Here is an 18,033-nt window from a genome sequence, read left to right as displayed (position 1 = left end):
TGCTATTAAGAGATGGCTCATTCATAAACATTTCTACAGTTGTGTGGCAAACACAAAATAGGCCCTGCATGATTTCATTGGCTCTGATTGAGGAGATGATTTTTCACACAGTGAGATTTATCACGTTTATCAAATTTATGACAGAACACAGAGAGGATGAGGGGATGTGGAGGTTGGAAGGAGAGCAGATCTGAGTGAGGAAGGAAGCACTTTCCCGAGCCTCAAAGGGCCTGTTGACAAGGTGTGTTGCCTATAAGCTTGGAGTCAGGATAATCTGGGCCATTTCCTTGGATCCCCTCTTGCCCTGCGGGGTCTGGCCTCCTACACTCTCCCCCAGCCACCAGACCTGTAGGGATAGTTATACCACCAGCTGTTATAGAAGACCTAAAATAACATCATCTGTGTTCTCTAATAAAGTTGATAAATCTCAGCTTGTGAAAAAAATCTCCCATATGTTTTGCCTAAATTTTCTTCTGCTTAACCTTGTTACTCCTGCCTTGCCTCCCTCAGACTGCCTGAAACAATTACTCAGGGACATTCTTCGAATAATTAGAGGCTGCAGATAATTCTCTTTAGCCTGCTTTCTTCCATGTTCCCTACCCTGTGGTCTCCCTTTAGCCAGTTCTAATTAGCTACTTTGATCCTTCCTCCCAATCCCTCCCTCTAGCTTGTTAATTACATTTCTCCCCCATGAATTCCTTCTGTACTGGCTTTGTCTATCCAGTCGGAGGAGCTGAGAATGAGAATCTAAGGCCACTCAGTGGGAGGTCTTCTTTGTCCCCCAACACAGATAGCTCCTCTCCCTTCTGAGAAGGAGGCATTCTGTCTTAGCAGAAAAGTAAAAATAATAATTTCTGTCAAATGGCATATTATGATAAAACAGCTGTTATCATAATGCTTGGCATTTGCCAGGAAGAGTGTGTGTGTGTGTGTGTGTGTGTGTGTGTGTGTGTGTTTACATATATAAAATCACATTTCATCCCCACAACAATCCCATGAGATAAATATTATTGTTTTTAACCCCTGTTTTACAAATTCAGAAACTGAGATCCAGAGAGGCTTAGTAACTTAGTCGCATAGCTGAGAACACTGGAATCTCGAACTTGCTCCTAGGTCTCTCTGACTCCAGAGCAGCACTTGGTTTTTTGCTTTCTCGGTTTGGGCTTTTGGTGGGGAAAAAAAAAAAAAGTCCAGGTCATTGGCTTTTAAGCCCACCAAAAAACCAGCCAACCAATTCTGAGGTAATTGTCAGCTTTTTACCCTCAGTGTAGAAGAGGCTTTCTGAATTGAAATTGTAAAACTGGCACAGAAGCAAACTGACATGGTGTACAGGATATCTGGGCTGCTGGAAATCTGCTTCTAGAAAATAAAAAGGAAGCAATAAATTCTTTACTTGCTTTAATTCTTAATTTTCTTTTCTGACCGTTTTCTCTCTCAGGAGGTTAAGGAAGCAATGAGGAGAAGGGCCTCACTGAAATTATATTCTGAGCAACAAGAAGGATTTGTCTAGTAAAAAAAAGTTTTGGGAACCTCAGCAGAAAGTGACTGTGTTTGGAGAAGCCAAGGGGAAGGTAAAACTCTCTGCTTCTGAGTTTTAGGGAAAATAAATTTCAGAAGGTCCAGGAAAAAGTAGATATGATGTCTGAACGAGAGCTTCGAAAGGAAGGATGACTCAGAGTTTGAAAAATGAAGTGTTCTTAATAGAGTCACGAGTGATTGCTGCAGGGAACAGGGAGCCACCTAAAGAGACCCACATGGCTGCAGGGGGCACAGTTCGAGTGGAGATTTTGTCTAGAGATTAAATAAGGGACCTGTAACCAAGAGCAAATAGAGAAGGATGCAGCCATGAGGACACTGTCAGGAGCACCAGACGGGTGAGACCTGAGAACACTGAGAACAACAAAGGCACCTGCGCAGTTACTGTTGCGAGTAAGAGGGATGGCAGGGAAGGCTTTAGGCCACCTAGTTCGGTCAGGTGATTTAGCAGATGCCAGAGCGGGTGTCTCTGTCCTTGCTGCTCATTCTGTTTGCCTCTGCCTTCTCCTTTAAAGAGAATGGCCTTCCTGCAGAAAGTAAAACATAGAGTTAAGTGGAACTTGAGACCAGGAATGTGCAAAAAGTGTAAATGAGCCACTGTCTTCTCCAAATTAGACAGGGTCCGAAAATTAAATGTCAGACAGAAACTTAGGGACACCATCATCAAACTGTGTGCAGCAATCTTTATTGCATCACGGGGATTGGGAGAGGGGCAAGGAGACACGATGGGCAACTGTTCTGGTTTTCAAAATAACAGAGCAAGTTTTGAGATGTGACTTATGAGTGTTTTTAAAGAAAAGAGGTCATCTCTTAGAGTTAGTTTGGGTTCCATAAAACCAGGTCTTGATGGACTAGTTTAATGCTGAAGTCCTCCCTCCCACTTCCCTCCATACAGAGAAGTTCAACACATTTCACTTGATGAATTATTTAAAGTGGACACACCCATGTAACCATGACCCCGATCAAGAATTGTAACAACATCAGTACCCTAGAAGACTCTCTCAAGTTCCCTCCCAATTCCATTTTTCTTTTTCAGATTTGCTAGGCTGGTAGATTAGGCCGGTACAATAGACGCAGAGGAAGACCTGTATTTCAGGAAATCATTTGACAGAATCTCATGATAATCTAATAGATCAGACAGAGAAATGATGATAAAGATGTAGATTTGAGGCTGGGTGCTGTGGCTAATACCTGTAATCCCAGTACTTTGGGAGGCCGAGGCAGGCAGGTCACTTGAGGCCAGGAATTCGAGACCAGCATGGCCAACATGGCAAAACCCTGTTTCTAATAAAAATACAAAAAAAAAAAAAAAAAAAAAAAGTGGCTGGGTGTAGTGGTGAGCATGGTGGTATGCGCCTGTAGTCCCTGCATGGTAGGCTGAGGCATGAGAATCGCTTGAACCTGGGAGGCAGAGGTTGCAGTGAGCTGAGATTGCACCACTGCACTCCAGCCTGAGTGAGGTGAGACTCTAAATAATAATAATTTTAAAAAGATGTAGATTTGTAGCAGCTTGAACAATCAGACTTAATCAGTGTTTATTTAGAAATGATTTAGTGTCACCAGAGCCTTCACTATAGTGATGTGCCAAAGAGCTCGTGGCAGACTCTGTCCTGTGTAACCTGCATTCTGGTTCTCATGTGAAGACGTGGGAACAGATGGCACTAATCGGGAAGGGATAACCATGTGAGATACGTGACAGTGAGGATCCAAAAGAATAGCGACAGGCTAGGAGGAAGGGTCTAGGTAGCCAAGTGGCATTTTAAATTTTATTGTTATTAAACTTCTAATTTATAAGTGATTCAGATTCCTTGTTTGAAACAAAAATCTCACCACCCAGAAATAAATAGATGGTGTTCTATCACCCCATACCATTTGTAATTTGCTTTTTGCCTCCTGACCATATTTATTCATTAGTAAGAATAAAATTGAAGCCCTGTGTTTGGGTTCAGAGCCATGTTGGGGCTCCCTGACTCATCAGAAGATTATGTGAGCAGCCGCTAGGAATTTGACTGAGGCAGGCCACTGTAAGCTCTGTGAGGCTACTTCCTAAAGCATAGAGGTGGCTTGAGGCATTAGGGCAGAGTGGCCCTGGGGCAAAGGCAGCCAGGCCCACTGGACTCTGGGTGGGGAGTTGGCCAGGCTGGAGCCCTGCAGATAGGTTTGGGCACCACCTCTGTAGGGATTTGTAAGTAAGTGGAACAGGATCCCATAGAGCTTAAGGAAAGTGGAGGGTTTCAAGAGTCACACTAAGAATGACTGCAGAATCCTGTGAGGCCATGTTGTGAGGGGAGCATTCTTTGCATGGTTGGCTGCTCCTAACTTTCAGAAGGGCCGACCTGTCAGGACAGGATCAGGCAACCCTTTCTGCGAGAGTAGACTTAGGACCAGAGGGTATAAGCTTCATAGTGGCAGATTTCAGCTCAGTGTCGGAATATATTTTTCGGTCAATTGGAGGAGTTTTAAACTAGCAGAAAGCCCCCTTGTTTGATGATGTAGTTTTCAAGTACTGGGCCACCAATTACCAGAGATGCTGTACTGGATAAAAGGTTGGGCATTGGCTCTAGTTATCCCAAATGTTGGTCGTAAGAACATAGGAATCACATGTGGCGTTTCTGAAAAATCAGGTCTTTGGAGCCACGTTCTCTGAGATTATGATTTAGTATATGCAGGGTAGGGCTTGGAATCTATATTTTCAAAAAGGGCTCCAGTTGTTCTTTGGAGAAATGGCTGATTTCATTGCTGGCATAGGAAAAGAGCGATATCTTATACAAGAACATCTTGTGCCAGAAGGTAAGAAAATACTCTCAAAGAGTGATGGAAGCATTTTAAAAAGACACAGAAGCCAGCATGAAAAGGCCTGGTGATTAAGGATAATTTGAGCATTGAAGTAAATGATAGAAATGGATTCTATTCCATAGATTAAAAAAGAATTTATGAATTGATACTGATATCAATAATTGAATGAATGAAGCAATGGGAAAGAAGGAAAATCTCTTCTTCCAGGTAGAGTGCCAGCAAATAAAGTTAGAAGCAAGAAAAATAAAGATAGGAGTTTGAAGGATAAAGTAGGAGTTTGAGTATCATTTGACAAACATCGTGGTACAGGTTGAGCATCCCTTATCTGAGATGCTTCAGACTAGAAGTGTTTTGGATTTTGGATTTTTTTTTTCGTTTTTGGTCTTTGGCGTATTTGCATTATATACTCCCATTTGAGCATCCCTGATCCAAAAATCCAAAATCCAAAATGTTCCAATGAACATTTCCGTTGAGCATCACGTTGATGCCTAAAAAGTTTCAGATTTTAGAGCATTTTGGATTTTAGATTTTTGGACTTAAGATGCTTAACCTGGGATAATTAAGCAAGAATTGTCAATGATTGCCAAAACTACTACATGAAACTTTGATGAGGAATAGGCTGTCTTTATATCTCAAAGTGTCTCCCCACAAAATACTAATTTCAGAGGAACAACTGGTATTTTTATAGTAGAGAAAGCTGGCAGATACTACCATAACCAAGTAATCAAAGCAAACATCCAATTGTGGTACTTACGGTCGTCACTTGCCCTCCTGTATGATACATTGAGAAAGATACAACACTGTGTATTCCTGCCAAAGCCATAGCCTCGGTCTAACCATGAGAACGCATCAGACAAATCCACACTGAGAAACATTCCACGTAAATGTCCATGTCATGAAAGACAAAGACTGAGGAAGCATTCCAGATGAAAGGAGACCAAGGATACACGCTGCTCTGCATCCTGTGGGCATAAATTGGACATGGGATCAAAATTATTTTTCTAAAAATAATATTGTCTACGGCCATACCACCCTGAACGTGCCCGATCTCGTCTGATCTTGGAAGCTAAGCAGGGTCGGGCCTGGTTAGTACTTGGATGGGAGACCGCCTGGAAATACTGGGTGCTGTAGGCTTTAAAAAAAAGAATATTATATTATTGAGAGTGCTCTGTGCAGTGACTCACTCCTGTAATCCCAACACTTTAGGTGGCTGGGGCGGGAGGATTGCTTGAAGCCAGAAGTTCAAGACCAACCTGGGCAATATCGTGAGAACCCCTATCTAAAAAAAAAAAAGCTTTTTAAAAAGATGGGGCGTGGGGAAGGAGTATTATTGGGACAGTTGGCAAAAATCTGAATAAACATCTATAGATTATTGTGTCAGTGTTAGTTTCCTGATTTTGATAATTGTACTTTGGTTATGTTCTTAGGAAATACACACTGATATGTTTAGGGGTAAAGGGCCTTCATAGCTGCAGTTACTCTCAAATATTTTAGAAAATCGGTGTAAATATTAAAAGAGACAAAATGAAAAAGCAGATGTGGTAAATGTTGACAATTGGCGAATCTGGGTGGGAGTTCACTTACTATTCTTGCAGCTTTTCAGTAAGTTATTTTTTTGTATGTAATTACTTTTCTATAATTTTTTTTTTTTCTTTAGAGAGACAGAATCTCACTCTGTCGCCCAGGCTGCAAGTGATCCTCCTACCTCAGCCTCCTGAGTAGGTGGGACCATAGGCACATGCCACCATGCTTAGCTATTTTTTTTTTTTAATTTTTGTAGAGACGGGGATTTTACCACCTTGTCCAGGCTAGTTTCAAACTCCTAGACTCAAGCAGTCCTCTCGCCTTAGCCTGTCAAAGTGCTAGGATTACAGGCATGAGCCACCATACCTAGCCTAATTTTTTAAATCACTAGTCTGAAATAGTTTCAGGAAATAAACTGCCCCAGGTAACTGTGATGCAGGGCTATGTTGGAAAGCTACCAGATGTCCGTCAGGAAGATGATTTGCTGCCCCTCCCTCTGAGGTTCCCTTTATCTACCCAGAGGAGGGCATATTATTGTGTCTGTGTGTGTATGTATGTGTGTCTGTTTGTCAAGAGGTTCTAGAGACCCTCTTATGAGCTGCTGTTACTGTGGTGAGGAGTGAGTATCTCACAGTTGCTTACGTGGGTGGCTTCCAGTTGGGGACTGTACATGAAGGAGTCAGATGATAGCCCTGCCTTTCCCCAGTGTCCAGATGCAACTCCTCAGACCATTCAGGTCCCACCACACAAGTGATGTGCAGCTCATGTTGCTGGAGGGGTGTTTTGTTACTCCTAGAAGCTTGATTTTACAGTGGGAGATTTGTTCTGTGTTTTTTTGTTGTTGTTGTTAAACCTATTCCATTTTTATTCAGTTCAGCAACTGTTTGTGTTTTGTGTGTGTGTGTGTGTGTTTTTGAGACGGAGTCTTGCTCTGTCACCCAGACTGGTGTGCAGTGGCGTGACCTTGGCCCACTGCAACCTCTGCCTCCTGGGTTCGAGCGGTTCTCCTGCCTCAGCCTCCCAAGTAGCTGGGATTACAGGCGCCCGCCACCACACCCAGCTAATTTTTGTATTTTTAGTAGAGACGGGGTTTCACCATGTTGGCCAGACTGGTCTCAGACTCCTGACCTCAAGTGATCCACCCACCTTAGCCTCCCAAAGTCCTGGGATTACAGGTGTGAGCCACCGTGCTGGGCCAATTGTTTGTATCTTAACTGATTGATTACCTAACCCCACTCATCCCTGGATGGCAGGCGAATATAGGTGTCTGTTGAACTCACCTACTGCAGGATTACACATCCTGCAAATTCTTGCTTTCCCAGATGATGGAGGCTACACATTAGGCCATAAGCAAGGTGGGGCCACCAGAGGAGATCTTTCTCTCTGGGCCAGAAGGCGAGTCTACACTGTATCAGGTGAACGATTGCCCCTGGCCCCACACACCCCTGAGACGTGCCCTCTGACCTCGGTGCATGGCATCATCTCAGAGGCATTTCAGACAAGAAGTGGTAGTTTTTCCCTGTTGTAAGGGAATGAAAAGAGTATTTGTTGCACTTAGAAATGTCACGAGGACTTGTGAGTGAGCACATCCCTCTGCTGTGCCTCTGCTGTCCTGGTTTGGTCTGGCAGTCTCAATCACAGAAGATCTCTTCAGTTACATCTTAGCATTTCCTTGGCCCCCATCTAACCAGTCACTCTTACTTATGACCATCCTAGAGCTCTGCCTTTTCCAGTTGTTCTCCTTTCCAGAAATTCAAACTTCCCTTTCAGCCCTTGTTGTGCCAGTCGGCCCTGAAGCAGGAGCTCTGTGCACACCCTGTCAGCCCTGCCACCATGCAGGGCACAGCACCCCACGCTCAGAAGGGCCCGTGCTTGGCTTCATGCTCTATTCTCACTGTCTTGAAATTTCTGATAATTCTTGAACAAAGGGCCCCACATTTTCATATTGCACTTGGGCCTGAAAATTCTGTTGCCAGTCCTGAGCCTAGGGATGGAGAAGGCAGCCCCTGGATGTGCATTGGGCAGCAATCTCCTGGGCCCCTGGCCGAGCTGGCCTGCCCTCCCTGTCCACTCCTTCAGTCCCCTTCTACCCAGACACTCGCTCAGCTTCAGTTGGCTAAAATATGACCTCTGACTCTTGGCTGATTGCCCAAATTGCTGTCACCCTGACCCAAACTCTCTGGTTTTTGCAAATGCAATCACTTCCATTTCTGCAACATGCCCCACCCCCAGCCCATCCCTCTGCAAGATTTACAGAGTAGCAGCTGCTGTCGTCCCTCTGCACACAGACAGCTGACTTGCTTGCTGATTGTGAACATCCCAGTAATCCAAGTGCTAATGGTATTTATTTAGTCCAGCCGGCTTAGCCCTGAACAAGGTTTATTCTCATTTATCGCATCGGAGATGAGCTACGTCCTTAATATCCTTCTGTTGACTTTGAGCACACCAGTGCCACTGATGTCACTTTGAGGCGTGCCAGGCCCCCACCTGTTTAACTCACTCAGATCCCCAACTGACAGGACACCTGCCTTCCATCCAGCAGAGCTGGCCCCTCCAGGGGTGTGCTGTAGCTCTGGTCCGGAATCTATAGACTGGAGGAGGATGACGCTGGCATACGTGTATGTGCTCGAGGCATCCGGGCTGAATAAAGCTGTGTTCTCCAGGATGTGGTCTGGCCTCTTCTGTAATTGTCTTTTGGCCACAGTGCATTGGCTGGCACTGGCATTTTGGCATTCATTAGCTATTCTGTCTTTAACACAGGTAGTCTTAGCTCTGCAGCACAGGTGAGGGTTTGCCCAAGGTCATCAGCCATTGTTCCTGAGATTCCCAGCAAGGGTCCTCCAGGCCCTGGCCCTTGCACATCCCTAGGCCTCACTCTGAGCTATTTTGTTAGTTACCACCCTCAGCCCCAGGCTGTGAGCATTTAGAGCCCAAGGCTGAGCTGCCTGCGGAGAGAGGGTCTGTTTCTGGGAGCAGATTCTGCCCTTGTGGGGAGATTGCTCAGGAAACCTTCTGCTCTACTGGCCCTGCTGGATGGACTGAGAGGCAGCTGGAAGCACAGGCCTCGTCTTTCCCCTATTCCTCTGCTGTGTTTCCCCAACCCCTTGCCTTCACAGGGTGGCCTTTTAGGGAACTCCCGAAGCTGTGGGAACCCTGGGATAGGGCCCAGAGTTCCCAGAGTTCCTTGGGCACCTTATTTAAGCTGATCACCTGAAGAGGCCAGGCAGGGCATGGGCCCAGGGCTGCCGAGGCCATGCACTGTCACAGCCCAGGTTTGGCCCATGCTCTGGCTCTACCCATGGACTTGGCTGTGGGTGAAAATGTGAATTTATTGCCTTATGAATCTGATTTCAGCAATTTACAAAAGGCCAGACTTCCTCTCTTCTCTCCGATTTACTTCTCCCTTGTTGGAGCTCTGTTCTTTCCTACGAGGTGGGAAGAGCCTGCCTGAGGGAGACAGAAAGCTCTGAGCCTGCCTGCGGGAGGCAGGGTGAGTGGGACCGGGCTGCTGCTGGCTTGACATGGGTGGCTCTTGGCCCACATCAGCTTACCTTGAAGAAGGGACTTCTCTTTGCCCTGGTACCAGTGCAGAAAGTGGAAGGGCTCTGGTGGCCCAGCCCTGGGGAATTAACTGGGGCTGCAATGATGGGGTGCAGTGACGAGCTTTGTGCTGTCTTTGGAGGGCCTTGTCTCTGCTGCTCCGAAGGCCCATGAGGGATGGGACTCCTCGGCAGTGTTCCCATAGGCTGATGCAGTGTCAGATGTCACAGCCCGCTTTGGGAGGCAGCATTTGATGTTTATGTGAATCTCTCAGCATGGCCGTCTTCTCTTCCTGGACCCTCCTGTCATGGGTGAACATTCCTTAGGCACATAATGGCAGAGACAGCCCTAATTAGCTCGTGCTTTGATTAAGCAGCTGCCTGTCTCAAGTCGGGGGGCAGGGGAACAGCTCGGCTCCCAGGCCCCCTGAGCCAGCGCCTGCCTGCCTATCTGGAGAGGAGCTGTCAGCCTCCTTCCCCAGGGACTCTGGCCCATCTCCAGGCTGCTCTGCAGACACAAGGGTGGAGTTGCTGTGGGACAGGCTGGCACCCACCCTGTACTTAGTTTCTGGCTGAGAGGCTACAGAGTGACACATGGTACAAAGGGGCCTTTCCCTTTAGGAAGCTGGCTCAGTGTGCTGGGTCTGCTCTGGACCCTGAAGCTGGCTTCTGGTTGGAATAGAAGTGGGGAGCTATCTTCATTCCATTCGGCTGGCTTTGGGGGCGCGCCTGCTGTGTGTCGAGCCCTCTCCTGTGCGGTGGCACATTGTCTTTTCTGGAGCCAGCTCCTTCTGATTTGTCTTTGTTTCCTTACACCCTAGCTCACTCTCGAGGATACCATGAGTGACCCCTGGCCAGGAGCATTGGGAGTTAAGAGGAACAGGTGCTTTTGGGGTCTCCAGGAGCTTGTGGTCATGCTATGGTCAGGCAGCCAGAGGTACTGGTGGCTTTGATAGACTGCGGCATCCTTTGCCAGTTATTTGGGTGGGTGTGACAGCCACCACCTGACTCTTGGCCTGTCCCTTTCACTTGCTGCTGGCCTCAGGCTTTTGTGTCCCCTCTCTTCTCTCTGGCCTCACAGTAGGCTGCTGCGAGAGGAGGCCTGACCTGCCCAAGGGCCTGACCATCTGGTCCCTGTGTTTGGCGCTTGCTCCTTAATTGATCCTTAATGTGATCTTGAAAAGCAAGGAGCCTGCAAAAGGGTATCCTGCAAGGGATCCCAGCCATGTGCCCTGCCTGGCACCTTGCCCTGATGGGGGCCCCCACCAGGCCTCCCATCCCTGCATCTCGGAGGTCTGGGCCTGAAATGTTTTAATCCCATCACTGTTTCTCTAGCCAAGAATGAGGAGAGGAGTTCCAGAGGCAGCTCAGCGTTTTGAGTACTTTGGTGTGGCTTATTTGTTGGTATGTGCAGGTGGTGTACCTGTGTTTGTTTGTTCATTTGTTCATTCATTCACTCATTCATTCATTCATTCATTCCCTACCGTCCAGGGACCTATGACGTGGCAGGCTCTGTGCTGAGCGCTGAGAATACAGAGACAGAGAAGCTGACAGTAGCTGCTGTTACAGAGTGGGAGCCCGGTGGGAGGCCTTGCGTTGTCCTGTTTTAGGATCTGCCTAGGTGTTCGGAGGCTCCTGTCTCTGGGACTTCCTTCTTGTCTTCTCCCACAAGCATTTTCTATGTGCAGTCTGAGTACTGACCCCAGAGAGGAGAGGAATAGGGCCCTGGCCTTGGGGCGTCAGACCTGGAGGGGAACAGACCCATTAGTAATTGCTCCAGTGTGTGATGTGCCTGGGGTCACAGAGAAGGAACATCTGGCACTGGCTTCCTATGGGAGGACGGGAGGACGCCGAAGGAGTGCCTTTGGCATCGAGCTGTCTTTAAAGTAGTAGAGGTGATTCGCCTTCCCAGCCGGCTCCAGCCCGTTGGCTGCTTGGGAGTGGGGGCTGGCATGGGAGCCTTTAGCCCTGTCATCTGTGCATGGGCCGCTGTTCCCACGTGGGTCTGTGCCAGATGGTCTTTGTTTCCCAGGCTGAGTTCGACTTGCCCCGAATGGGAACCTCCATTGTTCCCGTTTGCCCCTGGGATGGCTGGCGTGGGCTCAGTTCCCTCACCACCCTATCCCTGAGCTGGGCAGGGTGCTCACGCTTTCCTATGCTTCTTCCCCAGCAACCCCAAAGTCCAGGTGGAGGCCATCGAAGGGGGAGCCCTACAGAAGCTGCTGGTAATCCTGGCCACGGAGCAGCCACTCACAGCAAAGAAGAAGGTGTGTTTCCACGCCCTTCCTCCTGCTCGGCCCCCAGGACACCTGTGGGCCTGAAAGGAAAGGGTCCCTGTTCAGGCTGTGCATGTCACCTTGGGGGCCTGAGCATCATCTGCTGGGTAGCATGGGGCAGAGGTCACACTCAACTAAAGCAGGTGACAGTGTGCCGAGGTGTCTAGAGGCCTGGGGGCAGCTTCCGTGGTGCGGCCTTGGGCCTTACTCCTGGCCTCCCACCCTGGGCCTCTGTTTACCTGCCATTTACCCACTTGATAACGTTGAAGGTGCCTGAGTCCCTCCTGGCCTCACAGTCCTGGGTTCTGGGGTGTAGCTGTACCTGAGGTGTTGGGTGGGGCCGGGAGGAATGAGCACTAGGTTGGGGCACCTCTGGCTGCCTTCCCTGGGCCTCGGGGCAGGTACCACTTGTTTGACCTCTCACCTGCCCGTGGATCTCTGCCCCCAGGTCCTGTTTGCGCTGTGCTCCCTGCTGCGCCACTTCCCCTATGCCCAGCGGCAGTTCCTGAAGCTGGGAGGGCTGCAGGTCCTGAGGAGCCTGGTGCAGGAGAAGGGCACAGAGGTGCTGGCCGTGCGTGTGATCACGCTGCTCTACGACCTGGTCACGGAGAAGGTGAGTGCCCAGGCCCGCCTGGTCTCCTCTCGTTTGCTTTGTGTGTGCTTCCAGATGGATGGACAGACGGATGGAAGAGAGTGGGGACACCAGGGAGGATGTCCTGTGGATGTGGTGGCTAAGCCAGAACCTGAGGGCTGATGAGGAGAGGGAGGTGGCCCTGCTCACCGTGGTCATGGCCAAGTGTGCAGGCAGAAGGCTCAGCATGAGGCGAGCCCGGGAGCAGGCGGGACCAGGCGGGACCAGGCGGGACCAGGCCTCCAGGGGACGAAAGGCTGAGGGATGGGGCAGCTGTCTTGAGCCAGTGCAGGAGCCCAGAGCTCCTCCAAATGGTGCTGACTCTGCGGATTGTAGAATCCTGGAGGTGCCTCCTCTCCTCTGGGGGCTTTGGCTCCGGGCAGGGCCTCAAAGCAACTGCCCTTGAGAGTCCCAGGGACCCAGTCTCTTACCACCTCGGAGGAGACTTGGTGCCCAGCCCGCTCTGCAAGCTTGAGAAGTGTCTTAATTAAGTTGGAGAGAGGAAAACTAGCCAGGCCTGGATTTTTAATTCAGCTGCTGCAGCCAGCCTTGGCAGGGCTTTCTCAGTCGCTTCTCAGGCTGCACGCTCCCCAGAGCAGCCGCATGCCGACTAGTGGAGCAGGGCTGTGCAGCCGCTGGAACCGCTGCCGAATGGTGGAGGCTGGGCCCTCACCCTGCTCTGCACACGCCTCCCGCGGGCCTTCTCTCCCTGGCAGAGTGTCAGGATGGCTGTGGCTGCCTTGCTGTATCCGTCACTGTCTCTTCCCAGCTCTCTGCCACTCCCTGCCTGTCTTACCTCTCGCTCTGTTTCTCTGTCTCTTCTTATAGAAGATGCAGAAATCCAGTTTCTTAGAACAGCAGGCAGCCATGTGGTGCTCAGATCCAGTTAATAAGGCCTGGGCACAGTTCATGTTCTGGGAGTGGGCCAGTGGGCTTGGAGAAGGACATGTAGGCTGGCTGGGCATTTCCCACGGGAAACTGGTCTGTATTCTCTGGTGTCTTGGGTGTGTGTCTCTGCTGCCCCCAGCCCTGGCATCCTGGGCACTGGCACTGACCCATGGCTAGCACACTACCACCAGGCAGGCTCACCAAGGCTTCCCCAAGGCAACCGGCTCTGGGGGCCTGCCTCTGGAACCTTTGGGGTGCTGATGTGACTGGGCAGGGAAGGATCGGCATCTCTCTACAAACAGCACAGAAATGGCCCTCTTCTTTCAGGGAGGACAGTGGATGAGTTTCAGCCAGAGAGATTTAGGACAGACTGTACTCTGGTTGAGGCAGTCAGGGCTTCTCTGTTCTTGTGATTCCTGTTTTTCTTTCTTTTTTTTTGGAGTGGAGACAGGGTCTCGCTTTGTCATACAGGCTGGAGTACAGTGGCGCGATCCTGGCTCACTACAACCTCCACCTCCTGGACTCAGGTGATCCTCCCACCTCAGCCCCACAAGTAGCAGGGATTACAGGCCCATGCCACCATGCCTGGCTAATTTTGTTCATTTGTTGTACACAGGGTCTCACTATGTTGCTCAAGCTGGTCTTGAACTCCTAGGCTTAAGCGATCCTGCCTCAGCCTTCCAAAGTATTGCAATTATAGGTGTGTGCCACTAAGTCAAGCCTCTTGCAGCTCTTAGAAAAGAATGAAGACCTAGCCCAACTAGGGGTGGGTCCAGAGCTGCCTGAAGGTGGAGGGATTTGAGCGGTCCACCATGATGGACTGGCACTGTGCAGCTCCAGGGGATCGCTGTAGCACGTCGTCATGACAGCTGGAGAATGTGGAATTCCCATGGGTAGTGACACCCCTCTCAGGGCTGGGGTCTGCCAGGCCCCTGGGTATCCTCATATGTGCCTTGGCCTGTGACCGGGCCTCTCATGAGAGACCTGGCCCTGACATCTGGGCTTCTGCACTGGTGAGATGTCTACCTGGGGTTTGGATTCCATGGCCTCTGGTGCATCCGAGGAGCTGAAGGCTGCAGGGGGACCTGCCCAACTATGCTGTCTGCTGTGCTGGGTGCTGGGTGCTGGGGAAATAGTCTGCAGTCCCTGTGGTCCCGGGCTTTCGGGCAGATGTTTGTCAGAGAATTCTCCGGAGCGTGTGCCGTAGTCAGTCTGCTGCTGCTTTAATAGCATACCCCGGACTGGATCATGTATAAAGAAAAGGCAGTTTTTGGCTCATGATTCGGGAGGCTGGGAAGTCCACGATTGGGTGGGTGCATCTGGCGGGGGCCTTTGTGCCCCATCGTAACATTGTGGAAGGTGAGGGGCAAGAGCACGCGTGGAAAAAAGCCGGACCAGGCTGCTTTCTAGAATAACAACTGCCCTCCTGACCTGGGCGCCTCCTCTCAACACTGCTGCCTTGGGGATTAAGCTTCCAGCACTTTAACTTTTAGGGAACACATTCAAACCACAGCAGCATGTAAGCAGAGGAGACCAGTCAGGGGAGGCCGGTCAGTGGTGCTGAGGTGTGCAGGGAGCTATAGAGTGAGTGGGGTGATGCGGGGGTGCGCCTGGGAGCGGGAACTGCGCCTCCAGAGGCCCCGGGGGAGAGTTAGAGTGACAGGAATGGGTGTGAGTGGGTCCAGGCCATGCACAGCAGGGGCGGAGCCTGCAGAGCCTCACAGTCCCAGGGAAGGGATTGATTTTGTCTTTATCACCTGCAGTGCCAGGTTGTGAGGGTTTGGGGGCTGGAGGAGAGGGTGGGAGTGAGAGGCAGTGGACCTCAGCACACGAGGGGTGGGGTGGTGAAGGTGGAGCCAACAGGATTGGGATGTGTTCTGGGGGCGAAGCTGGCAGGACTGAGGGGTGGAGTAGGAAAGGACCACTGGGTCCCTCTCAGCCTTTCCTGTCCCAGGATGCAGGACTGCCTCCCTCCCCAGCTTCCTCTGCCAGCTCCAATCAGCCCTACAGTTTCCTTCTGCCACAGGAGGCACCAGGTGTCCCCTGTGGCCCTGTCTTCTCCTGGGCGTCCCTCTTGCTGGCTCGTCTTCCCCTTGCTTCACTCTCCCCTGGGGTGAGGGCAGGCATTGTTTCTTCCTCTGCACAGGCACGCTTCGTACAGCCGCACGGGTGGTCTCTGCCCCCTCCCGACCCTCCACCTCTGATCTTCCAGTAACCCGCCTGCCTGTCAGGTTTCAAGTGTTCCCTTTCCCACTGCTGGCAGCCCGGCAGGATTGGCTCCCACCATGTTCTGCTGATGGAGCTGGGCTTCTGCACTTTCCAGGCAGGCTGAGTGTGCAACTCCCAGCCCAGACTTGCTTCAGCTCCCCAGGCCAGCAGCATAAAGGCCACCTCCTTGGAGGGGCAGGGCTCTGTGTGTTCCGGGCCCGTCCTGGCTCTCAGGCCCCATGCCTGTCCACCAGAACAACCTGACATTTTTCAAACACGAGGCGGCCCAGGCCTGCGGTGGCCCCCCATGTGTGGATGGCCCTCTCCCCCATCAACTTGGGTGACTCCCATCACCCTGAAGACTCGGGGCCACATCAGTCTCCTCTCTGCTCCAGCCTCTGGCAGCAGCAGTCCGTCCTCAGAGGACTTGTAGTGGTAGTGATGGTAGAGATGGCGATGCTGGCATGGCTAATGTTTGTGGAGGGACATGCATAGCAGTACTTGATACACAAGCTCCCATTGGTGGAGCGTGCGTGGTGTGCTGGACAGCAGCTGCACGTTCATCATTCCATGGCATCCTCCCAACATGCACGGGGGGCTCTGGTTTCTCCACTTAGGAGGTGGTGGTGTTGGGTCTCAGGGTCACTGCGTGCCAGCCATGGTCATTCAGCCATGGAGCAGGAATTTAAAGCCAGCTTGTCTGCCCCCATGCTGCACTGTGAGATTAAACATACCATGCTCTTCGGGAATTATTCAGTAAATTTGTATTCTCCTGTTAGACCCTAAGTTTCTTGAGGGCAAGACTCTGTCTCCATCTTGGTTTCTCCAGTACCTGGCACTGCACAGGTGTTTTTGTTGGTGGATGGATGAATGGATAGAGTCAGACTTCGGGATGGAGGAAGACGTGGCCCTCAGGGGTCAGCCTCATGCCTTTGTGTCTGAAGGGCAGAGCTGGCCAGGTGTGAGCTAATTGCTCCCATGTGCTCTCTCCCCACCCCACCCCACCTGGCACCCGGCTGTGGCGGATGGCAGATGTTCGCTGAGGAGGAGGCCGAGCTGACCCAGGAGACATCCCCAGAGAAGCTGCAGCAGTATCGCCAGGTGCACCTCCTGCCAGGCCTGCGGGAACAGGGCTGGTGCGAGATCACAGCCCACCTCCTGGCACTGCCTGAGCATGATGCCCGTGAAAAGGTGCTGCAGACGCTGGGTGTCCTCCTGGCCACCTGCCAGGACCGCTACCGCCAGGACCCCCAGCTCAGCAGGACACTGGCCAGCCTGCAGGCTGAGTACCAGGCGCTGGCCAGTCTGGAGCTGCAGGACGGTGAGGATGAAGGCTACTTCCGGGAGCTGCTGGGCTCTGTGGACGGCTTGCTGAAGGAGCTGAGATGAGGCCCACACCACGACTGGACTGGGATGCCGCTAGTGAGGCTGAGGGATGCCAGCATGGCTGGGCTCCTCGGGCAGGAAGACATCTTGGCAGTGCTGGCTTGGCCATTAAATGGAAACCTGAAGGCCATCCTCTGTCTGCTGTGTGTCTGTGTAGATCGGGCACAACCCTGTGGCCGGGGGTTCAGGTGAGTGGGTGGGTGATAGGCCTTGGTGATGTGCAGGGCTCAGGCCAGGGCATCCAGGAACTGGGCCTGGGAGTTCCAAGCCTCTGCTGCTTACCACATAGCAGCTCTGTGACCTTGAGAAGTCACTTAATTGCTCTGAGCTTGTTTCCTCATCTGTCAAAGGGAGTGCCACTAAAGGAGAAGAGTCACGTGAGGCGCCACCCTAGTGCTGGCACCCAGCTGTGAGGAAAGGCAGGGAGTCGTCTCACTGCCCCTCTACCGGTGCCCATGTAACAGCTTAGAGGCCACTGACCTGGCGGGAGCCCAAAGCCTCTCCATACGCAGGGGTATTGTGGTGGCCCAGGCCGCTGATGGGCTTGGTGGCTGCTGGAGTGATGGACGCTGGGTGGGGTGCTGGGCAGGGTGCGGGGTGGTGCTGGACTCTGGAGGCTCAGGGCTGGGCTTTACTCTGGGAGAAAAAGATCTGTGTGAGTGGGAGCCCAGATCTGCCCAGCCCACCTGACAGGGCAGAGGTGCCTCTCTGTGGCTTTGCTCTGCTACTGTGTCCAAGCAGAAGCTGGGCCAAGCCCAAGGAGGAGGCCCCAGAGGTGGTAGCAGCCATGCCTGGCGAGTCCCGGCCCCCACCCAGGCTGGCGGAGTGCCAGGCGGAGCTGGCTGCAGGTTGCCATGGCAACCGGGCTCTGGGCTTTTCAGATTTGAGTTCTGGTGCGTTTGTTTCTCGGTTTTCCCAGTGCGCCAGAGGCTCGCTCCTATGGGCCCAGGCAGCCACTCCAGCCTCCAGGTGGTAAAGTCGGGAGGGCCAGTCTGGGGCAGGACTCTCTCCTCTCCCTGGCTCTGGGCCTTGCTTGTAGAAATCTCAGTTTTACTGAGCCGAGGGCAAACTGAGGTCCAGAAAAACATGGGGTCAGTGGGCGGCCTTCCCTGCAGTCCCTTTGCTTGGCCACCTGGCTCTTCTCAGCCCCTCTCCTGCTCGCCTCCTGCCACAACACAACACCCAGGAAGCTCAGAGAAGAGCTGTGGCCTGCACGGGGCCCCTCCCAGCGGACCAGGCAGGAAGCAGG

At 51.6% G+C, this 18,033-nt stretch overlaps 1 protein-coding gene and 1 non-coding gene across 2 annotated transcripts in view; both read left to right on the top strand.

The window, feature by feature from the left end:
- SIL1 (SIL1 nucleotide exchange factor) overlaps window positions 1–16,914 on the top strand; it is a 232,707-nt gene extending 215,793 nt beyond the window's left edge. The window contains exons 8-10 of the mRNA XM_064366364.1: window positions 11,566–11,662; window positions 12,120–12,284; window positions 16,431–16,914. Of these exons, the coding sequence (XP_064222434.1) occupies window positions 11,566–11,662; window positions 12,120–12,284; window positions 16,431–16,787 (619 nt within the window). The 3' untranslated portion in view covers window positions 16,788–16,914. The remainder of the gene's footprint in view (window positions 1–11,565; window positions 11,663–12,119; window positions 12,285–16,430) is intronic.
- LOC135270658 (5S ribosomal RNA) lies at window positions 5,348–5,466 on the top strand. Its single transcript, XR_010338802.1, has one exon. It is a non-coding gene; the product is annotated as a 5S ribosomal RNA (ribosomal RNA).
- Window positions 16,915–18,033: the final 1,119 nt, after the last annotated feature.

This window comes from Aotus nancymaae, unplaced genomic scaffold, assembly GCF_030222135.1.
Source record: "Aotus nancymaae isolate 86718 unplaced genomic scaffold, 86718_ANA_hifiasm-v0.15.2.pri h1tg000064l_1, whole genome shotgun sequence".
NCBI lineage: Eukaryota > Metazoa > Chordata > Mammalia > Primates > Aotidae > Aotus > Aotus nancymaae.
The sequence above is the reverse complement of the archived record's forward strand: the minus strand, read 5'-3'. Positions and strand labels throughout refer to the sequence as shown.